The sequence below is a fragment of the Orycteropus afer genome, unplaced genomic scaffold (assembly GCF_000298275.1).
Source record: "Orycteropus afer afer isolate SDZICR_OR568_19922 unplaced genomic scaffold, OryAfe1.0 scaffold00151, whole genome shotgun sequence".
Lineage (NCBI taxonomy): Eukaryota > Metazoa > Chordata > Mammalia > Tubulidentata > Orycteropodidae > Orycteropus > Orycteropus afer.
In genome coordinates this window covers 8,026,092-8,050,914 of record NW_006921738.1, presented here as the reverse complement: position 1 = coordinate 8,050,914, position 24,823 = coordinate 8,026,092, and the positions used below count along the sequence as shown (strand labels likewise).

The 24,823-nt window shown below is 35.6% G+C and overlaps 1 protein-coding gene across 1 annotated transcript in view; it reads left to right on the top strand.

Moving 5' to 3' along the window:
• Positions 1 to 20,325, top strand: part of NR2C1 (nuclear receptor subfamily 2 group C member 1) — a 59,429-nt gene extending 39,104 nt beyond the window's left edge. Inside the window, exons 9-13 of the mRNA XM_007946139.2 lie at positions 5,473 to 5,594; positions 14,955 to 15,094; positions 16,446 to 16,583; positions 19,213 to 19,318; positions 20,151 to 20,325. Coding sequence (XP_007944330.1) covers positions 5,473 to 5,594; positions 14,955 to 15,094; positions 16,446 to 16,583; positions 19,213 to 19,318; positions 20,151 to 20,325 — 681 coding nt within the window. The remainder of the gene's footprint in view (positions 1 to 5,472; positions 5,595 to 14,954; positions 15,095 to 16,445; positions 16,584 to 19,212; positions 19,319 to 20,150) is intronic.
• Positions 20,326 to 24,823: the final 4,498 nt, after the last annotated feature.

The window sequence follows — 24,823 nt, the reverse complement described above, 5'->3', positions numbered from 1 at the left end:
TGTCGTCTGTGCCGTCAGGGTCGCTCAGTCCACTGCCAGACCACAGCTCCGTGTGTCTCCTTTTTTGGTATTTTCACGCAAATTCTTCTGCTAGTTGGGGTTTAGTCCACTTTTGTATATCCTTCCCTTCAAGGCTCGGGGGTCCAAGATTATCTTCTGTGTCTGTGTTCATTGGTTTCCCTTTTCTTTGTTGAAGAGTGTCTGTGCAGTCCTTGTGCCTAGTCCGCCATCTTGCCGGAACTCCTAAGATGTTACTTTTTAGTGATTTCTCTTCTGAGTTCCCCAGAGCCCAGAACTTTTCTTTGAGATTTTCTCGTCATGAATTCCAAAATACGACATCTGTAATTAGATAACTCAATTCTCTCTTGATTACTAAGCAAAATACTATTTGGTTCCTCTTCGCATTTTTATGTGTAGTGTAGTTTGCATTACGCTTTTTGATACATTCTTTCATTTGAGCCTCCTGTCCAGGAGGTTAGGGTTGTTGTTTTCATTTTGTGGGTAAGGGAAGAGACTTGGAGGTTTTCAGTATCTTGTTCAAAGTAATCCAAGTAGTAAGGGTCATCGATTAATGAAGCTTGCATGTTGACTCTGAAGTAACTAAGACAATAGCAATATTTAATATTTTTATTCAACTTTAGACTTTTTGGTATAATAAAAAAATGCATCTTACATACTTTATCTCACTTGATTCTTACAGTTCTTTTATACTAATCATCAAATTGCTTTCTAAGTATCATCAAGGTAAATAATATTCCTATTTTAGAAATAAATATGTGTATGAAACAAAAGTAAGGTGTTCTGTGTTTATTATCTGAGTATAAGCATCAGAATCTTTCTAGTCAACTGTGTTTGCAGTTTGGAAGTCATTCTCAATTTCTCTGTGCCTTACGCATCCCCTTTCTATGATTGAACCCTAACTATTCTATCACTCGAATTTCTCCCTTTCCCTCCATTTGCATTACCATGTTTCAGCCTTTTTTGTTTCTCATTTAAACTGTTTTAGTAATATGTTTATTTCCAGTCTCTCTTCTTTAACCTCCCCCACTCTGGTACCAGAGCAATATTTGTTAAAGATCTATTTAATGATGTCATTCTATGACTTAACATAACAGCCTTCAGAAGCTTCCCATTGCTCGTATCGGGTCAGATTCAGTTTCCGTAGCATGACCTTTTAGGGCCTTCCATATTCTGATCCAGCTACTCATCATTTCTCAGACATGCTATTCCCTTTCATAGCCTTTTCTATAGCTCATTTGGTTCTCATTTTATTCCTCTACTAAAACATAGCACTTAGCCTAGTGTGACTCACAGTGAAATCTCAGTAAATAATTACTGCATGAATGACTATCTCAGGACTACACAAGTAATTGGTGTTAAGTAAGGAGTAGAATCCAGATCTCTTAAGTCAAATGATTTTTTTAAAAACCTCTATCATACAGCCTTTTATCAAAATTACATAGAGAAACTTTGTGCTGGAAAGGTAATTACAGAAGCAAATAATAAGACTTGTTGAACATATTGTTGCATCTTCAGTCAGCATCAGCTTTCTGATTCCTTGCCTTAAGAAAATTAAGTACATATGACAGATAAATTACAGATATCTACTATCTTTGTAAACAATACAACACAGCAGTTATTTAAATAATGAATGCCTCTAGTTTATGTTGCAGAGGATTTCAATTTTATGATAAAGAAAATTTCTGGAGTTACCACCATTGTTGTATAAATCAAAGTGCATCTCTATCTTTTAACCCTTACATCTAATTCTTAAATATTACAAGTATTTTATTTGTTTAATGACAATTTAAAACTATTTCATAAAGGATATTCTTTGTTGTTTTATCACCTTACTTACCCTCTCCTTGAAACTAGTAATCTTTGGTAATTCCCCTAATTTTTCAGACTCTTTTCCCTACTCATCTTGGGCAATGCTGAAAAGAGAGGATAGTTCCCAGTCTGTTTTTTATGTACTTGTAGGTGTAGAAATAGTTGCATCCTAGTAATTATGTGTAAGATGCTTCATATTTTCTTGCCTACAGTTCCATGAACAATTTTCTTTAATAACTGTATTTTAATTCACTATTCTACTCTCAAATTCCTCAAACATTTTAATTCTTCTGGTACATGAAATTTCAACTGTTAATTGCCCTGTTGTTTTATTATTTGACTTTTTTTTTATAAATAGTTAAACCATTTGTGGATAATATCAAACAAAGCAGTTAATATTTTTACCCCCTTTTACCTAACATTTCTGGAGAAATTTTATATCATTTTTATGAAAACCTTTTCATTTCTTTGGCATGGACACCTTTGAGAATCTGATGAAAACTATATCGTCATTCCCCAGAAAAGTACCTGTAGGCACATCCACATAAAATATTTTTAATTTTATGAAATTGATCTGCTCTATTTGACTGCTAACCAGAAGGCTGGCAGTTCAAACCACCAGCCACTCCTCAGAAAGACGATTGGGCAGTCTATTTCTGTAGATACCACCTTGGAAACCCAAGGAGGGGTCGTTAGGAGTCAAACTGACTCAACAGCACTGATTTTGGTTTGGTTTTTGGTTTTGTGAACTATTAACTGCTTTGCTGTTACTAAAATCAAGAGTATCATTACATGAACCTTTATTCATTGCACATTTTCAAATATACCAGTATAATTCCATTTTTAAAAGCTAGATGAGATAGGATATCAGCAAACTGTGGTTTTCAAACTTTATTGTAATTTCTTTTTTTGACAGCTCACAAATAATGACTCATGAATAAAAGTATTTTAGAAATGTAACTAGAACCTTTAGCCATCCAATTATATCCTTTGAAGTAAAATTTTCATAGTACGTATTTGTTACCCAGAAATAGCAGGGCAAATCAAGTTAACTTAATAGTCTTTTCTAAGGTAGCTGCTAACAAATATTCAGTGCCTATGAGAAAAAGAGACTGGAAAGAAAGGACTATACCACACAGTTGTTAATAGTGGTTAAGCGCTTGCTTGGCTGCTAACTGGAAAATTGGCAGTTCAAATCCACGAGCTGCTCCACAGGTAAAAGATATGGCAGTCTGCTCCTGTAAAAATAACAATCTTGGAAATCCTAAGGGATAGTTGTACTTCATCCTGCAGGGTCCCTATGAATCGAAATTTCTCAGTGACAGTGGGTTGGGTTTCTGTGTATGTGTGTGTTTTGTCATACCACCTGTATTTTCAAAGGTTTTTAAAAATTGTTTAGCTTATTTATAATTTTATTTGTCTTAATGATTTTTTGCTGATGGAATTTTTCTTGTTGAAAAAAAATCCATTATATTTTATTGTTGAAAAGATCCATTATTTTAAAGAATGATTAGTACAGGCCTTTCTGAAAGTGGTTCCTTTATCATCTTACATGTTCTTTTAAATCTTATACACAAGTGTAAGAACAAGAAAGTGTTCTTTAATGACAAAAATTCAAGCAATACATAAACATACAAAATAAAATATGAAAACTCCACCTATTCTACCTCACATGTAGCCACAGGTAACTATGTGGTGTGCCTCCGTCTGTCCTTTTTAACATAAATTAAATCATCTACACATTCTCCTGCAATTTTTTCTAATTAGATGTCTCTGTGATGTTTTTTCTATGCCATTTCATTTTAGTTTATCTTGCCAGTTTCAGCGCCTACAAGATATTCTACTGCTTGGATTATTCTTTCCCCTAAGGATAGAAATTTGTGTTATTGCCAGTATTTAATTTCACTGCTGCAAGTAGTGCTATAGTGAACATCCTTATACATTCCCTTTTGTGCTTGTGCATGTGTACAGGTATTTTTCTGGAATAGCTGTTTAGAGGTCACTTTATTAGGTCATAAAGGAGTCCTGGTGACACAGTGGTCAAAGCATAGTAAGTAAAAGGTGGATGGTTCAAATTCACCAGCTGTTCTGCAGGAGAGAGGTGTGGTTGTCTGCTTCCAAAAAGATTTACAGCCTTGGGAACCCTCCAGGCAGTTCTGCTCTTTTAGGGTCTCTCTGAGTCGGAATCGACTTGACAGCAGTGGCTTTGGTTTAGTTTTGGTTGATTAGGGCATAGATTATACTCATTTTTCACATTTTGGTAAATACCGCCAAACTCCGGTTTACCTTCCCTCAGTAGTATGTGAGCAGAGAGGTTTACTCTTTATCCTTGTCTATACTTAACATTACTGATTGCTTCAGTAATTTTAAAGTAAACAAAAATGTTTCTTGTGTGTGACATTTCATTTTATTGACAGCACCAAACAGATTTGCAAAAATACTTTTAGAAGGATTTTGATGTAAAATATTTTCAACAGTAGTCACATATTTTTAATATTGTTGACCTAAGGTCAACAATAGAAACTGATAGCTTGTGAGCGGCAAGGATACAGACAATCTATCTGTAGATTGCTTAAAAAATTATTTTGTATATCTACCAGTCTTTTTAATTAGGGAGGTTTTACACAGAACTGGCTCTTGAGAAATCGAAAGAGCTGGCAGTACTGAATCCAGATTTTCCTATGTTTTCAGTGTACTGCATTCAGTTCTCAGCTGTCTCCTTTAGCTGGGAACATACTGTCCTCATGTACTGGTTGGCACCAGCAGGCTTGCTTCCTTTATTACTGTCTTGGCTCTGTAAGCATTTGATTTGTAAACCCTGTAGCCTACATGAAAGCACATTAATCAGACATGATTGCTTCATAAACTGAGTTTGTTACATACCATTGTTAATAAAGGAAGGGTGGTTAAGAAGGAAGGAGAAAACCCCATTATCAGACCAGGACAGGAAGTAACTTTCTGAAACACAACCAGAGAGTGTCATGGTTGATGTTTATTAAGCAGGCTTCTACTTGTCTACAGGAGCTCTGGTGGCACAGTGCCTAAGGCATTTGACTGCTAACTAGAAGGTTGGCAGTTCAGACCCATCAGCCACTCTGCAGAAGGAAGACGGGGCAATCTACTTCTGTAAAGATTTACCACCTCGGAAACCCAGTGGGAGTCAACTATGAGTCAGAATTGACTCTATGGCAGTGGGTTTGGTTTTTTTGGTCTACTTGTCTATTGCTTTGTTAGAAATTATGGCCCTGGTGGCACAGTGGTTAAGCACTCAGCTGATAACTGACCAGTCAGTAGTTCAAACCTACCAGTTGCTCTGCCGGTGAAAGATGTGGCAGTTTGTTTCTGTAAAGATTACAGCCTTGGAAATGCTATGGAATAGTTCTACTCTGTCCTTCCTGTAGGGTCGCTAGAGTTAGAATCAACTTGACGGCAGGGGATCTTTTTTGTTTGTGGTCTCCTAGTTTATTCTGAGCCCTGTTATTAGTTGTAAAATCCAGTGACTAGATGATGTCTAGGTTTGCAATTTTTTGCTGAATATTTTAGACTCATAATTTGATGTGCTATGTTTACATTTAACTTTTTCAAATGCTGATTTAGAATTTGCATTCTTAAGATAATTTACCAAAATCCTGTTTGTACTAGCTCACCATGCCTTCTCCTATGCCTGAGTACCTGAATGTGCACTACATTGGGGAGTCTGCCTCCAGACTGCTGTTCTTATCAATGCACTGGGCACTTTCGATTCCTTCCTTCCAAGCTCTAGGGTGAGTGTTGTGAAGTCCTTGAATATAAATGTGATTTTGTAGCACAAATGTACATTGAAAAACCTTTTGTTTTGGGAGAATTTCTGGAAAAGAAAAAAAATGATACAACATTATAACCTAAATTTTGTGATTTATGTGACAAACCATGGTAGCTAACCAATATTTTCTGTATATTCTTTTTAAGAGAAAGAGTTATCCATATTTCATAATATAACTGAATTAGCAGTTTGGATGGAGTACATGCAGAGGAGCTGCTAATCATGGCTCGCATTTGTAATAGCCGTCACAGCTGCCCCCAGCTCATGGTGACCCCATGTACAAGGGACAGAAACACTGCATGATCCTGCGCCATCCCCATGATCAGTTGCAAATCAGACGTATGTGATCCAGAGGGTTTTCTTGGCTGATTTTTGGAAGTAGATCACCATGCCTTTCTTCCTAATCTGTCTTATTATAGGATTATTGCTTTCTTCTACTACCCCCACTTCACATCTGCTGTTTCTGTGTTCTTTTCAGGCTTATTAACTAAGGAGCTGAAACCTGCTTACAGTGAATACATTCAAACATAATGTCATTGTTTTCTAATCTTGTGGGTTGATGGGGAAAGAAAGAGCAAATTCCACAGTCAGTACAGTGATCTACAGATTTGGTCCTGTAACAAAAGAGCCCATCTTTATTCTGTTCTGAAGTAATCAGATGATCTGGAAAGTGATCTATTATAAGTAACTCCATCTCTACCTAAAGTTTGCGAAATTTAGAATGCTTGAAAATAACTGAAATCAAGAGACAGTGAAAAAGGTCGAGGCCACAGTCAGGAAATTCTTATTCTAGTCACAGATCTCTACTTACCAATAGGGTTTAGTAAACAGAATTCACTTCAGTACCCTGTATTTTTGTCTTCCCATTTGTCAAATGGGAATAATAACTGCCCATCTCTTATCCTTAGAGAGTACTAAGAAACATAACTGAATCATGATTGTAAAAGGCATACCAAGAACACTGTAATTTGATTTATTAAGTAGTACTGGATATATCATACATTATTAAATCATATGCTGAAATAATACAATTACATAGACCTAAAGCCTGATTTACAGTGGTTAGCCTTTAAAACAATTGTTGTTAATCTTTTCAGAATTTCTCCAGTTTTTTTAGAAAAAATTAAAATACAATATAAATTTACATGTTTGTTGTTGTTGTTATGTGCTGTCGAGTCAGACCTGACTCATAGCGACCCCTCCTTGGGTTTCCGAGGCAGTGTCACTATGGAAGTAGATTGCCCCATCTTCCTTCCAAGGAGTGGCTGGTGGGTTTGAACCACCAGCCTTCTGGTTAGCAGTCAAGTGGCTTAGGCACTACACTACCAGAGCTCCTAATTTACATGTTAGCAATTAGTAAAGTATAAAGCAAGAAGTGTAGTTTCCTAATCTTGTAACTAACATACTTGTATCTTGAAAAGTAACCTGGTGATACATTTAGTAATGGGAGGTCTGGTAGCATAGTGCCTAAGACATTTGACTGCTAATCAGATGGCTGTTGGTTCAAACCCACTAGTCACTCCTTGGAAGGAAGATTTGCAATCTACTTTTGTAGAGATATCACCTTAGAAACCCAAGGAGGGGTCACTATGAGTCAGAATTGACTCAATGGCAGCGAGTTTGGTAATTCCATAGGTGAGTTTAGTAATAGGCTATCAATTATTATAGTAAAACAATAAAAGGAAGGGATTTTCAAAAAGTAATTTGAACTCTTTGAATTATTCAAAGTACTGTTGATGTTAAGTACTTCTGTTAAATTCTATGTAATTATCTTATGGAAATAACCCAAATTTGAAGAGATGAAATATAAAGTGTTAAGTTTCCAGTTATAATATAATTAATGTTACAGTGGCAGCTACATTTCCCTGTGATCTTTTTGGAAAATCAGTTTGAACATAACAGCCACCACATGCTTTGTAATTAGAAAGCTATTGATTTAGCATTCAAGGCCATTGATTGCTATATAAACTCTTATTTCTTATCCCTGCCTACATAATTCGTAGGCTTATTTATGTGTTGACTCAATCAGATGGATAAGAACTAAATACTAAAGACAGACATAATCTCTGACATGGTAATAAAAGCTATTCCAAATCTCCTAAAAACTGATAGTGGTTGCCTTTTTATTTCTAGATAAAATACTAAGTAACAAAACCCCAAGGAAACAGATGGACAACATTAATCATTTTCTAGAAGTCCACTTTGTTTTGATCACTTATCTTAATGGAGGGGAAGAGTAGCATAAAGAAACTTAAAAACTGCGTGGTTAATACCATTTGTATTTGGTGTTCTGTATTTTACAAGGGTGTTGCTTTTGTGTGTAAGATTCATAGTTTCAGTACTTACAGGAATTCAATTGTTGCTTTTAAATAAATTCCTCCTGCATAATTTGATGATAAGCAACTACAAGCTAGTACTAGACTCAGGTTGCGAGCTCCTGGTATGAATTGCCTGGGGTGAGAATTCAGCAATTCTCTCTACTTAGATTCTTATAGTGTAGTCAGAAATTCCAAACATCATCATTTGCCATAGGAGATTTATTTATTGAATAAGTTCAAAACCTTCCACTAAATGCTAAGCCTAAAAATTGAAACTTAAAATACCACTGAAACAAAGTACTGTTTCCTGTAACCTGGTGGGTTTGAAACCAGTTACACTGCTGTTTCACAGATTATTTTTCCCTAAAAACCATGCCTCAGTTCAAGCAGATTCTACTCAGGAAAGCATAATGCCTTGGGTTTAGTTGCATTGGTGAATGGTTAGGTTATCTCTAGGTATAGATGACTCAAAAGTCATTTCCCTTTATCAGAATAGATAGTATAAACAATGATCTAATTGCTGATTATGAGCACTGCATACATGTTTTAATGACATGAACAATATGATACAGGAGTTAAAGAAAAGTGTTGTTATACATTTAAAAAAAGAGGACATACTTACTATTATGCAACTTAATGCTTTAAAAAAAAAAAAAGTTGGTGTTGGTTTCTGGGAGTCTGACTTGATACCTTAATTAGCTTCTCTACCCAGCTTCTTTTATTTCCCAAGGGAAAAATGTTTTGAAAATAGGTAGCATAGTTTGACTGCAATATTTGTTTTGTTTTCGTAACAGAGAAAACATCACAAAATATTACTCGTAAATGGAGATTCTCTACTGAGAAATTTGACTTTAGCATTTTATTAATTAAATTTTGAAATAATTTATAGAACAGTAGAGACTTTGGATACTGGGTTCAAATTCTGGTTCATCTACCTGCTAACCAAGTGTCTTTGGACCAAACTGTTTAACCTCACTGAGATTCAGCTTCCAAGCCCCTAAATCAGGAGAAGAAATGCCTCCATATGGGCTGTGCCACTTAGGTGACATAATGACTGTAAACTTACCTCACTCACTGCCAGCTGTGAAGGAGATCATAAATGGTCATTTTCCTTCATTCTCTCAGGAACCTCCTTATTTTTTCCTAATGAACTTTCAAAAAACAAATTTGAACAACATAGCTAGCTTAGCTATTCTAGAATGTGATTTTTTTTTTCTTCCTTTTTTTTGAATAAAAATGTAAATAGCTATTTTTTGCTTTCATTTATTTAGCTTCATGACTTTTCCTTAACTCAGTGGTATAGCCCCTTGGACTCACAGTAGAAACAAAATATCTGCTAATTCATTCTTCAGTTGCTGTTTTTCATTTTTTCTCTGTAGGGATACAGATAGCAATTTTGATGTTTCCCTGTCTTCTGCACTGATATTCCATAATATTTTCTCCCCAAACAGTTTCAAGACACTTTCTTCCTGTTAGGTGTAGCTCACAGTAAGAGTTCTGAATTTTTTTCCATTGCCTCTGTTCTTTTCCCTTTCCTGTGTTTAGTAGTTCATTACCTTGGCCAGCTGTATACTCTTTATAAGGGTAAGATGAGTACTGAATTGTTGGAATGTTTCCTTCATGTTTACTTTTCATATTTTCCAATGTTTATAAAATTTTAAAGTAACACTGATATATATAACTATAACTGTAAAAGAAGCTCTGGTGGCGTAGTGGGTAAGGCATTTGGCTGCTAACCAGAAGGTCAGTGGTTCAAGCCTACTGGCTGCTTCACAGGAAGAAGATGAGGCAATCTACTTCTGTAAATATTACAGCCTTGGAAACCCATTGGGGGTCATTGTGAGTCAGAATCAACTCGATGATGGTTATGTAACTATACAGTTAAAGCCTCACTCTCCAGTGATAACTAACCCTACTGTTACCAGATCTTTCCCATGCCATATTTAAATAATCAGGTAAATGCAATTTACAGATTCACGTCTCTGACTTGCATTTTCCATTTATATTGTGGTCTTTTGTCTGTGTCAGTACATGTAAATTTGTCCTTTTCTTTTTAATGATTACCTAGTATTCCAGTTTATGGATTTATTGTAACTTACTTTAAAAGGAAAAGAAAACCCACTGCCATTGAATCAGTGCCTACTCACAGGGACCCTTTTGGACAGAATTGAATTGTCCCATCTGGTTTCCAAGGCTGTAAATCTTTACAGAAGCAGGTTGCCTCATCTTTGTCCCACAGAGTCATTGGTGGGTTCAAACCTCCAGCCTTTTGGTCATTAGCTGAATGCTTTAACCACTGTGCCACCAGAGCTCCTTTTAATTTACTTACTTACACCTATTTCGTAGATATTTGGGTTGTTGCTTGTTTTCTTTGTTGTTAGAAGGAGCCCTGGTGGTGCGTTGGTTAAGCACTTAGCTGCTAACCAAAAGATTGACAGAACCCACTAGCAGCAGGAGAAAGATGTGGCAGTCTGCTTCTGTAAAGATTTACAGCCTTGGAAAGCTTATGAGGCAGTTCTGCTCTGTCCTGTAAGGTCACTTTCAGTCAGAATCAAATTGATGGCAGTGGGTTTTGGTTTTGGATACTATAATAAATATGGTTGTACGTGGTTAAAGCATTCAGCTGCCAATCAAAAGGTTGTTGGTTCGAACCCACCAGCCACTGTATAGGAAAAAGATGAGGCAGTCTGCTTCCATAAAGATTTACAGTCTTGAAAATCCTATGGGGCAGTTCTACTCTGTTCTTTAGGGTTGCCTATGAGTCAGAATCAGGAGCCCTGGTAACATAGGGCCTAAGGCATGTGACTGCTAACCAGAAGCCTGGCGGTTCAAACCCACCAGCCACTCCTCGGAAGGAAGGTTGGGCAGTCTACTTCCATAGTGATACTGCCTTGGAAACCCAAGGAGGAGTCACTGTGAGTCGGGTCCGACTCGATGGCATGTAACAACAACAACATGAGTCAGAATCAACTTGATGGCAATAGGTTTGGTTTGGTTTGTACATGCCTTTACCTACTTGTGTTTGTATTTCTATAAAATAGATTTCTACAAGTGGAATTGATAGGTCTAAGAGGGTGTACATTGTAATTTTTCATGGCACCACCACCAGTTAGTTGCCATCAAGTTGACTGTGACTCATGGCAACACCATGTGTATCAGAGAACTGTGGTCCATAGGATTTTCAGTGGCTGATTTTTTGGAAGTTGAGTGCCAGGCCCTACTTTGAAGGCTCCTCTGTAGACTTGAACTTTCAACTTAAAAATTAGCAGCAAAGCACATTAACCATTTGTACTACCCAGGAACCCCTAAGTATTGATAAGTACTACCAAATTGTCCTCCAAAAAAGGTGTTAAGCCAGTTTTCACGCCCATCAGCGATGTATAAAAATGCTTATTTTTCAGTTCAATTCTGGATTTTATCCATGGCTTCTGTAAGTGAAAATAATACATTTTTATTATGTTTATTTTTAATCCTTTTTTCAATGAAGATATTAAATATTAAAGCATTCATTTTAAATTTTTTGAAGTTAATTTTAATAGGCTTTTTTTTTTTTTTTTTACCAAATCCTTCAATGCAGCCTTAACTGCTTCCTTCAATGACATTGGTTCTTACTGCCTCGAAACCCAAGGAGGAGTCACTATCAGTCAGATTCAACTCAATGGCAATGAGTTTTTTTTTTTTTTTTTTTTGAAATGGCAATTGGGAGCTCTGGTAGCATAGTGCCTAAGGCACTTGACTGCTAACCAGAAGGCTGGCAGTTCAGACCCACCAGCCACTCCTCCGAAGAAAGATTGGGCAATCTACTTCCATACTGATACCACCTCGAAAACCCAAGGAGGGGTCGCTATGAGTGTGAGCTGACTCAACGGCAGTGTGTTTGCATTAATGACAATTAGTCCTCAGATACCAAATGGAAAAGGAGAATCGGCATGGAGTTCAAATTTCACCTGATAATTCCCATTGAGAAAAATTAATTTCTATGACTCTTAATAATAGGTTTTATTTCAAGTATATTCAATTCTTAAATGAAATGTAATGTAGTGCCTAAGACACTTGACTGCTAACCAGAAGGCTGGCGGTTCAGACCCACCAACCACTACTGGAAGGAAGGTTGGGTAATCTGCTTCCATAGTGTTATCTCTTCAGAAACCCAAGGAGGATTCACTATGAGTCGGTTCCACTTGGTGGCACATAACAACAACAACAATGTAGTGTGAAGTGTCTGGTTCTTAATGAATGATATTTTAAGAAGAAAAAGCAAGTGCCTTTCATTGGGATACATAGTTCCTGTTAGGATGTTCTTACCAACTTAAATCTCTTTAGAGAAATGAAAAGAACTTGTATAGTTTGATTATCTTTTTTGTAATAAAGTATGTAATTTGTTTAAAGATGACTTGTGAATTAGCCCATGCCTTCAGCATTTCCATCTTGTCTGAGTTCTCATTTGTGCATGTTCTCTCTCCCCTGAGGTCAGAGTCATCCTTCAGTGAGGGTTTAATCTAGTGTGGGAGTCAGATCCCAAAACTAATAAATTAGGGTACCATGAAGTAAGTAAAGATACACGTGGACAAGTGGCATCTAAGGGAAGGTGATTATCTTGTTAGAGGAGTGTCATAAGAGAATGTGTCTTCAAGAGCGTGAGCCCTGAGCTAAATTTTAAGAGATGAATAGGAATTAAGCAAAAAAACTGAGGGAAAACAACATTCCAAGAAGAGAAAACAGTATTTAGTAATCCACTCAATAGTTTTCATGGAACACCTCCTATCTGCTCATCTCACCCCAGGCAGTTTGCTCTTGTTCTTTCTTCCTAAAATACTGTCGCCCTAAATTTTTTGTTTTGTTTTGTTTTTCTCCACAAAAGTCTGTCTTACCCTTCTCCATTCAGATGTCACCTCCTCAGAAAGGCGTTTTTAATCACCTTAACTGAACTTCCCTCTACTTTCTAATGTAACATACTATTTTGTAATAATGTAGAACTTTTATTAACTGAAATTACTTAAAGTATGTATGTGCTGTATTTAGAATATATTAAAAATTTGAAGTTACATGTTTTTATTTATTGTATTGCCCATCTGTTTCATGAGTGCAGACTTAATCTATCTTCATTGTTATTTTTCTAGTGCCTAGGACAGTGCCGGGTGTCTATAGTTTATCCCTCAGTATCTCCACACACTGGAGATTGGTCCCAGAATAACCCCACACACACACGTACACCAAAATCCATGGATGCTCAAATCCCTGATATAAAATGGCATGATATTTACATATAACCTACACAAATCCTCCCACATACTTAAAGTCATCTAGATTACTTGTAATACCTAATACAGTGTAAATACTATGTAAATAGCACTTTATCATCCCTCTTAGCCTTTGCGGATTGCACTGATCACTTAGTTGTTTTTTAGGTGGCTTTTTTTTTTTTTTTTTTTTGTCTTCTCGAATATTTTCCATCCAAGGTTGATTTAATCTTCCAATGGGGAAGCTGCAGATACAGAGGGCCAACAGTCCTGTATGCCGTGGCTTAGTCACATAATTCTTATGTCTCAGTCTCCTAATAAATGAGTAAGGTACCGGGTATGTGGGGACTCTGCATCTGATGGGGTACACAGCCTCAGATTGGGGAAGCTTACGTGCCTGAGTATAATCGATACTAAGTGGGTGATGTGGGTTTAAAGCCCTGTGTCTGAACTCTTGTTCTGATGATTTCTCTGCTCTTATGCTGCTGAGGTTTCCTACTCAGACACTCAGGAAAGGACGTTTGACCTTATCTCTTACTACTCCTAGTAAAATGCCTGCATAGTTCCTATAGGGTAGCTATAGTCAGAAATGTCATGACAGCAGTGGGTTTGGTTTCTTCTCAGGTAATGACTTCTGAAACAGAATAAACCTCCTAGAAAATTGGTTGCTTACCTGCCATCAAGTAATTCTGATTACCTTTTTTAAAAATAATTTTACATGCATTGAAGGTGAAAGACAATTTGGGAAAGTTGTTTTAAATGTGTGCTTTTGCTTTTATTTATTTACTTTTTAAAATTCCAGCTGTCTCTATGAAATATGAAATTAAAGTCCTGCTTTTTTTTTAGTTTGAAATATTATTTGCAACTGTTCTTATATACTAACTGAATGTTTAATAAACTAACATTGAAATATCCAAGCAGTTCCTTATCAGTTTCTATCAACTGTACAAAACAGAATTGATCAAGTCCACGCCCAGTTGGACTTTTTATTTTTTTTTAACCTTTCTTTTCACCCAAATCGATTCTTGTCCCTACCTAGCTAACGGTGTCCCCTCCCCTCCCTTCCCCTCCTCTCCCACTCCTAGTAACCAACAAAGAAAATTTTTTCCATACATAAACCTTTCCTTGACTTTTTACAATAACAGACTAATAAAATATTTGTCATTCAGTGATTGACTTATTTCACTCAGCATAATGTCCTCCAAGTTCATCCACGTTATGTGGTGTTTTGCAGGTTCTACATTACTCTTTAGGGTTGCATAGTATTCCATTGTGTGTCTGTACAATAGTTATCCATTCTTCAATTGATGGACACCTAGGTTGTTTCCATCTTTTGGCTATTGTAAATAGTGTTGCGATGAACATGGGTGTGCATATACCTGTTCTTGTCCTGGCTCTCACTTCTTTAGGATATGTACCTAGTAATGGAATGGCTGAGTCAAATGGTATTTGTAATTCCAACTTTTTAAGGAATCACCATACTGCTTTCCACAGTGTTTGTGTCATTTGACAGTCCCACCAGCAGTGTATGAGAGTGCCAATCTCTCTCCATCCTCGCCAGCATTTGTTATTTTCTGTCTTGTTGAACTTTGCTACTAGTGCTGGGGCTAAGTGGTATCTCATTGTTTTGATTTGCATCTCTCTATCAGTTGGACTTTTTAGAGTAATTTTAGTTAAGTAATATTTTATTCTTAAACATAGGTGAGTTATAAAGTTTATAAAATTTAACAGTATCTGACTCCTTTTGTTTTTGTTTTTGTGTAGGCAAGAAAACAGCATATTGTTGGTGAAAGCTTATTGGAATGAACTTTTTACTCTTGGTCTTGCCCAATGCTGGCAAGTGATGAATGTGGCAACTATATTGGCAACATTTGTCAATTGTCTTCATAATAGTCTTCAACAAGGTGAAAAGGACTTACTAATTTTCTTTTCTGGGGTATAGGATGGGGAATCACTTCTATCATAGGTTATGATTAAAGTTACATATCTGATGATTGTATTAATACTTCATTTTAGGTAACACTCCTTTTTGCTTTAGATAATTTTTACATTTTGATACATCAAAAATATTGTTAAATGAGAGCCCAACAAAATTGAAATGAGTGTATTTGAATTTGGCGGGCTGTTTCTGACCAGACCTGCGAGCTGTACAGCTGTTAGACTTTGTGGAGACTCTGAAGATCCAGGATTAGTTACATGGAGGTGATGAGACATTCCCCCAGGTTTTAAACTGCCTTTTCTTTACTTTAGCTGACAAGCTGATGCTTGTACCAATTCATCAGGATATACCTCACCCCAAAACAGTACGAAATAGTCATGGAAAGATTCTTACTCTCTTTTTCATTTTCTAGATGCCAAAGTAATTGTAACACCTACTCATTTGAGGACAGAGGCAATAGCTGATTTATAAATACTTAACTTTAGATTGGCATATCAATAACCAAGAGGTATGCCTCTCCTCAAATGAGGAGAACTACCTTTTAAGTTCAGGAAATAATTTATAAATTGGAAACTACTTCATTGTCTTACCGTATTCCTGTTGTCTTTTTTTTTTCTTTTTCTTTTTTTAAAAATCATCTGCCACCTCTTTATATTTAAAGGCAGAGGAATCACTATAATCTCATCAAATAGATCCATTCCCATCTTATTTACGGACTCTTGGCTCTGATCAGTTATTCATGTAATTATAGTATGTTACACTGTTTACCTGCAGTAAAGCTATGGTGGACTAACAAGATGTGTTTTAATCATCTTCCTCCACAATAAATTCAAATATTTATTTCTAATACTTACTTTTACTCCCCTTTTCTTTGGTCCCAGCAGTGTTTTTTGCAAAGTGTTTGTCTTTACTATAGTAATAATGATAATTTTGAAAAATCTAGATGGTTTTGCTAAAATTTTCAACCAATGTAAGGTTAAATAAAATCTTAATACCAGAATTTGTATTCTTTGTGCTTTGGTTGGCCAGTTTTTCAGGTTGTCTTTATGACTTACTGTCCCAGAGATGTATCTTGAGAGAAAACATTACTAGGGTTGTTCACACTGAACAACTTTTTTTTTTTTTTTTATTTAAATGAAGGGTGTCTGAAGATGATTAATAGTTTAATTTACAATTCATACTGCATTTTAAACTTTTCAGATCGGTTTTATTGAAACCTAGCAATTAAAGAGAAGGAAATATATTGCATGAAAATAGTTATGTGTTTTAAACAAAAACTGGAAACTTGTTTTTTGTTCATTTGTTTAAAACTAAAGATAAAATGTCAACCGAAAGAAGAAAACTATTAATGGATCACATCTTCAAACTGCAGGAGTTTTGTAACAGCATGGTTAAACTCTGCATTGATGGATATGAATATGCCTACCTGAAGGCAATAGTACTCTTCAGTCCAGGTATATAAATGTTTACTTCCTTAAAATGTAGTATTTGAGAATGTGGAGAAATAGGAATCCTCAGACATTGCTGGAGGGAATGTAACATGGTGCTGTTGCTTTGGAAAATGGATAGTTTCTCAAAATGTTAAACATGGAGTTACCATATGGCCCAGCAATTCCATATAGGCCCAAGACATGAAGCTATATGACCACATAAAAATTTGTACATGAATGTTCATAGCAGCACTATTCAAAAGAGCCACAAAGTCGAAACGATCCAAATGTCCCTCAGCTGATGAATGGATAAAGAAATACGTGGTAATATGTATACAGTGGAATCTTTTCTGACTATACAAAGGAATGAAGTACTAATATATGCTGTGCGACATGGATGAACCTTAAAACCATTATGCTAAGTGAAAGAAGCCAGTCACAAAGGACCGTATATTGTGTAATTCCATTTATCTGAATTGTCTAGAATAGGCAGATCTATAGAGAAATACAATAAAATAGTGGTTGCCAGGGACTAGGTAGAGGGGAAAATGGGGAATGACTGCTAGTATGGAGGTTCTCTTTGGGGTGACTGGAATGCTCTGGAAAGATTGTGGTGATGATTGTATAGTTCTGTGAGAACACTGAAAACTATTTTGTATGTTTTAGAATGTTGAATTTGATGTCAGTTGGATCTCAATTACCAAAAAAAAGTACAGTATTCTTTGCTGGGTTAGCAACTGTCTAGAAGGCTTACTACTACAGTTATCCTTCCTCTGTTGTATCCCACAGCTTTTAACTTTGATTACATTGATTATACTGAGACTCTTATGTTATTTATACACATTAAAGCTGCTTTGCCCATTGTGAACCCATACCTGACATTAGAAATGTATCTGTCTATGTAAAGAACATTGAAGAAATCAGTAATGTGACTGTGTAAACCTTTATTTTTTTGTATCGGCCTTTGACTCTTTATACTTGTTAGGTATCATTAAAAGGCAGAGTAAGAGATGAATATCGCTGTGTTAATGGCTTAAATTCCCCAACATCTTATTGTAGTTAACAACACGGAGAAGAATAAGCCATTTATTTACTTGTCAGTTTTATATTTTTCACATAAAATGATAGTAAACTCAATGATCAGTTTCTGAATGACAGAATCAGCTTTTTCGAGGTGCTGTACTTTCCTTTTGGAAATGTTTTTCTAAGCCTGGGCACCATATAAAGTTATTTCAGGAATTTTGCTGCTGCTCCTCCGTGACAGTGTTCTGGTTACCTAGTGTCGCTCTAACAAAAGGTACCACAAATGGGTGGCTTTAACAAACAGGAATTTATTCTCTTAACAATTTTGGAGGCTAGACTTCTGAGTTCAAAGTGCCAAACTCTGGGGGCAGGATGAAAGCCACTTGACCTTGGGCTTCAGTTCCACCTCTTGCTCCCAGCACATGGGAGCTAGAGGTGTCTTTTCACTTAGGCACCTGCTGGCTGCTGAAGCTAACAAGCCCAGGGTCAACAAATAAAATGGCACACTCCCAATATTACCAAACAACACAGCAAGCCACTAGTTCAAGTCCAGAGACAGTCCCAAGATCAGCAGGAAGCATGGCAGGCTGCTGAGGGAAGGCTCAGCTATGTGCAGGGTCTAAGCGTGCCAAAAAGCTGCAGACCGTTCCTAAAGCTTCTCCTTACACACTGGGAGCAGACCCATCCCTCAAGCAGCTGCTCAGCTGCTCCCGGCAAGTCCACCATGGAGCTGATGGCCAGTCTCATCAGGGGGACAACTACAGCCAGCTGCCCAGCCAGTTGACACATAACTTTAACTACCACAGACACCAACAAGATAATTAAGCTTGTTTGTGCTGTTTCTTCTAAGGTTTTACATGAGTTGATAACGTGTTACCTCCATTTTTATTACAATCTGCACTTTTGTTGTACTTAATATTTAAAGAACATAGATAGGAAGTTAGAATTATAAGGTGATTTTATTTGATTAAATATTTCCAGTATTTTCTATTTATCACTTTTTATTCTTTTAGTCAGGACAGAACTTACCACATTTTTCAACATTTCTTATGTTAGGTATAATTTTTGTGGAATTCTTTCAGCATTTCCATTCTTCAAATGCCATTGTGACCTTTAAAATGTTTATATAGATTATGTCATACTTTCATCATATTTTTTCTAATCAAGATGATACTCTGCTATCATAATCTCATAAGTACCTTTTTTCTAACAGTAGTGTTTTTTCCTTTTTAGAAATACAATGTAGAATATAATTGCAAATATTTTATTGGATTAAAGCTTTTCTAACTAGACTGAGTCATTTCATTTTTTGTTCCCTGTTTAAAGCACATTTATAAAAATCTTTCCCTTTTGGAATAAGGAGAAAGCTTTTTTGGTAAAGCCCAAATGTGTCATTTTCATTAGCTCTTAGAGTGTGTATATGAGATTAAATTGTTTTAAGTGATTAAAATATGATGCCTGATAAAAGTAGGTAGACTCAGTAAGTACTTGTAGAATGAAAGATCCACTATATGGGATTTTTTTTTTTTTTTAATGAACTGGTTTACCTGCTCCTTTCCATCTCCACCCCTAGTACTGTATTAAATGAGTATTCAGAACTAGGATAATAATATATTCTTTAACGGTTCAGATCATCCAGGCCTAGAAAACATGGAACAGATTGAGAAATTTCAGGAAAAGGCTTATGTGGAATTCCAAGATTATATAACCAAAACATATCCAGATGATACCTACAGGTATGTAAAACTTAGATAACTAAATTCATTTTTAAAACTGTTTTGTGAATCTAATTATTTCATTATTTTCCATTCCAAGGGCAATTAATCTTGACTTATGTAATAGTGAATGCTGTTGATAGCAACCGCGTATTACAAACATTTTACATGTATTTCATCTCGATGTCACATTTTATATAAGGGGAGTCTTCAGCACAAGGAGATTAAGTAACTCCTTTAAGCAACATACTTAATTAGCAAAGACTGGCAGTGAATGCAGGTAGTTTAACTCTCACATCCAATCTCTATGTCCTTCAGGTGAAATAGTGGATATTGTTAGTGAAAGGGGAGAGAATGTTTTAATGAATGAAACAACACTATTAGACAGTATTTTATAATTAATTGAAACATGGCTTGTGATACTTCTATTTGTTGCCTTTGTGTGTGTGTGTGTGTGTGTGTGTATGTATCTTTTATAAGATCACCTGATTTTGGAGGAAGGGTAGTATATAGAGTAGAGTAGGTAAGCACACACATACTAAAGCGTACCTGGGTTTGAATCCTGACTCTACCACTTACTAGCTTTATAAACCCTTTGGCAAGTAGCAAAGGCAGCACAGCATTGCAGTTAAAAGCAAAACTTTGCTGTGGAGTCTCCAAGCGTTTATCATATACTCTAAGGCTTGACAATATGAAAGTTTTTATTTTAACTTGTAAAAATCTTTATTGAAATTAAGCTACAATCAATGTATGTACAGGAATTACTCATTTTTATACCGAATTCCTTTCTGATTTACAACCGTGACATTCCCTCCCCCACCCCCTTTTTTTATTATTATTTATTTATTTTTAGGTTATCCAGGCTGCTACTCAGGTTGCCAGCTTTGAGATTGATGAATGCTACAATCACTGAAGAATTGTTTTTCAAAGGTCTCATTGGCAATGTACGAATTGACAGTGTCATCCCACATATTTTAAAAATGGAGCCTGCAGATTATAACTCTCAAATAATTGGTCACGGCATTTGAAAGCTGGATCTCAGAACTGTGAAGTTGTTGTTCTGGCCCAGGACACGAGAAGATACCAAATGGAACTCATTGCTTCCAGAGTATCTGGAAATTGTTACTTTAAAGAGTAACTAAAAATCCACGATGTTATTATTTTAACATCCTTAAGAATTTTTTAAATGACCTGGCAAGTCACAGGAATTAGAATATATGTGAATGAGAAATACCATGAATCTATTCTTGATGAAGATGACATCTAAAACTGTCACCTCTTGACTATCTAAACTAAAATCTCTCATTCTATTTTATTTTATAAAACGAATAAATTAGTCTTATTTTCCAGAATTGTGTTCTATTCATATTTAACTTAGTTATAAACTAGTACAATCACATAATGGGCAGAAATCCTTAAGGAAAATTTTCTGGATATTATTCGTCGATACTCTGTTTTAATTACCATGTCAAAAGAAGATTATTTTATGCTCAATGGTATAATGATAACAGAACTATAGGAGATAATTGAATATATATTTTTTTGTCTTTTGTCAATATCATGGCATCCTTTAGTATATATACTACTCTCATTGCTGGCAATGAGACATAGACCACTGATGCCCTTAAGAGTTGACGTTTTTAGTATATATTATTAGTTTCAAGCACTTTTTATTTATGTAGCACAAAAGTATAGGGTTCATGTTTTTTAATATGTTTACTGCTGTGTTTTAAAAGTAGTAGAGATTGAGCCCAGAAGTTTCAGTAAAATAGATAATAAAATTATTCTTTCATTCCACAAAAACTATTCTGACCTCTTCTCTGGCCGTTTTATAGCTTCCTGACCCTGCCATAGGAATTAGTCAGTTACTTTTAGGTCATAGAAAAATTCACCCAGTTTGTTGAATAAGTGATTTATCCTAGTTAATCCATGCTTTAAAGGTGAATTGGGCAATTATTTTAAATGAAATTAATAATTTAAAATAATTTCACAGTTTCTGTAATATATAATATATAAAGGAAAAATGACTTTTTTTCTCTGTAAAAAGGGGTAGAGGAGCTACTTTACAGTATGAAGATCACCCTTGTTAAGGCCACAACACAAGTATTTCAGACTCTCCTTTGTTGTCTCCCACGTTGTTTTCCTTAGCAAACCTTGTACTGTTAAGTATTTTTTACTCTGCCTTCATAATGAATTACTCTGATACCTGTTGGTTTTTTTTAAACAAATATGGAGACTTTATTATATCCAAACTACATTTTTTATAAACATTTTTACAATACAGGAGAAGCTGGATGTTTGGGGTAGTGTGGATTTTTTTTAATTTCAACTTTATAGTAAATGAAATGTTTAAAAGTTAAAGGTTTATCAACTTACATACAGTCTTACTGACTCATTAAAGAAGACGTTTTTCCCTATTAAAAACAAGAATTTTATCAATAGGTTTATTTATAATTATCAGCTTGGAAAAACTACATTTAGTATAAAATAGTCAAATGGAAAAATCAATGGGTTCATCCTTTATAAGCCAAGGGTGGAGGAAAATAAATTCTTTAAAATAATGTACTAACGGTTAAGATGCATATTTCTTTCAGGTATTTTCCCTGATTAAATTTGTAGTTATATTTGGAAGTGTTTTAAAAACTATATTAAAATGTAACCTGCATTACAAATCTGTATCCTGCTAATATATTTGATTTCAGTGTCATATTTGTTCAATTCTAATCATCTGTTTTTGTTGTTGTTGTTCCATTGTATTCTCATCTTAAAGTATATCACTACTAGATTAAGAAAGCTCTAATAAGTATTATTAGGAGCTCTGGTAGCATAGTGCCTAAGGCACTTGACTGCTAACCAGAAGACTGGCGGTTCAAATCCACCAGCCACTCTTCAGAAGGAAGGTTGGACAATCTAGTTCCTTAGTGATACTGCCTCGGAAACCCAAGGAGGGGTCGCTATGAGTCGGGTCCGACTCGACGGCACATAACAACAACAACAACAATAAGTATTATTATCGATATAAAGTAGTAAATTGCTTTTAAATTCAGCTGCTTAAAATTCCATCTTACTTGATTTAGGATATGTGGAATAAGCTTTCATTTTATCATATAAAAATACATACAAATTGCTTTCTTTTATTTTACTACTGAACCCCAGTTTCACCAGCATCTACAACAGCTACATGTAGATGCTGATGCAAGACATTTGTTGACAGATTCAGCAGGGTTTGCTTCTTATATATATTTTTTGGCTCTTAGATGCTACTTAAAATACTTCTTGGAAGAGAACATGGACATCATCTCCATGATACATATTTTAGAATTACTTACAATTCAGTTTGAAGATTTGAGCTATTGTATATTGACTATTAATTTTTCTTTCTGCACGGAATCCTAGTAAAATGACAGTAAAGTGGTAACAGTACAAAGACAGAGAGAAGAAAGAAATCAAGGAATAACAGACTTCAAGAATTTTGGAAAGCAAAAAGCAGATGAAGAAGGTTAACCGCCTTAGCAGAGCCAGAACCAAGGAACCTTGCATCTGAGTGCCTGCAAAAGACAAATTCAGTGAGGAAAGAAACCAAGATACTTTGCAGTAGTATTAGATAATAAAATAGTCACATGTAAAATGCAAGTGTGTATATATGTAAAGATTAAAAATCCAGAATCACAAAGTGAGCAAGAAACGAGCAGCAAAATGACCAAAGGCATCTCACAAAGACATTTATAAATTAAAATGAAAAAACCTAAAGTAGTGGAAATTTAAAAAGTCAACACATTATGAAAGATTATGCCTTGAGTACCACTTTTAATTCTGACTGCCTCCTGAAATAGCATTAAAACACAGCCAAACAACTTTTTAAAGGAATTATCTCACAAAGACAAAAACAGAAAGAAATTATAGCTCTAAAATTTTGAAAGCTGAAATGACTGAAGCTTAGTGGCAGTTATCCTAACACACTGGAGAAGACTGGCTTCTAACGCTACAGTGCAGCAAGCTGAGAAGTAACCGGATATGCACTACCTCGCCACTGCCATTGAGTTGAACTTGCAGTAATCCACTTGGGTTTCCAAGGCTGTAAATCTTCACGGAAGTAGGTTGCCTCATCTTTCTTCCACAGAGCAGCTAGTAGGTTTGAACAACCAACCTTCTGGTTAATGGCCAAATGCTTTAACTCACTATGCCAAATGTTCTGGTATTTCAGCATCTCCTCTAGAAAGGAAAATGACTGGATCTGTCAGAAGTCTATTTAGGAAGTCAATACACCCACCAGAGTGATAAAATTATTAAAGTCTGACAAAATACCAAGTTCTGGAAAATATGTGAAGCAACAGGATGCATGTTGAGGTGGGAGTGAACATTGGTACAGCCACCTTTGGAAAGTAATTTTGCATTACTTAGTAAAGATGAACATGCATGTACTCCTACTTTTTTATCCTAGAGAAACTCTTAACATATGTGCCAGAAGACACAAAAAAAATGTCCTTCTAAACACTGTAATAGCAAAAGAAAAAAAAATTGGAAATGATAAAAATATCTATTAAGAAAATGAATAAATTGTGTACTGATGCAATGGAATAGTATGCAGCAATTGAATAAAATGTCATCATGATTGAATCTAGAAAATACAATGTTGCATGAAAAAAAAAAGCCCAGAAGTATGTAAATAATGTGAGTTAATCCCCAATACATAATTTTCCAAGAAGAAAAAGGAGTTGACAAGTACAAATAACCACACATTCAAGGAAACAAGGCACCATTAGCAAGAATTGCTAGAAGCAATAGATGGCAGAGCACGGTCTTGTAAAAGTAGATACAGTCATGGACCACATAACATTTTACTTGGGCAGCAAGGTTGTAATAAGAGTTCAAAATCCCAGTCAGAGAACCAGACATGGCCAGTGCAGCATCTTCCTGCGCTCGGCACGCGTATCTCATATCTCTTGTATACAAAGCAGTTTTGCTGGCAGGCATGTAATGGTACAGTATATACACAACCTGTAATGTCTTGGTAGCATAATAAATGCCTGTGTTACTGGTTTATATGTGTATTGTGCTGTACTTTCTATCTAAAACTTTACCATATAATAGTGTATGCTTCAACTCATAGGCAGCAACATCCAATCTCTTTCACACATCTCTTAAGTGTTGTAGTGTTCTCTCTGTTTAATTTTCTCCTGGGAATATCATGAAGCACATCATGGTTCCCAAATGCAGCAAAAGCAATGCTAGTGATGGCAACAGCAAAAGACAAAGGAGATGTATCAATTTGGAAGCGAAACAAAAGATTATTGAACTATGAAAGTGGAAAATGAGTGAATGGTATTGCTCATGATTTAGGCAGGTTGCACTTGACAATCACAATGATCCTCAAGAACAGAAAAAATTCTCCCAAGTTGTTAAAGCATCCACTCCACTGAAAGCTGCAAAGCTAATGAAAATGCAAGAGGGAACTGTAACAGATATGGAGAAATCACTAATGATGTGGATTGGAAACCAAACATAAAAGTGAAGCCCTCTCAGTAT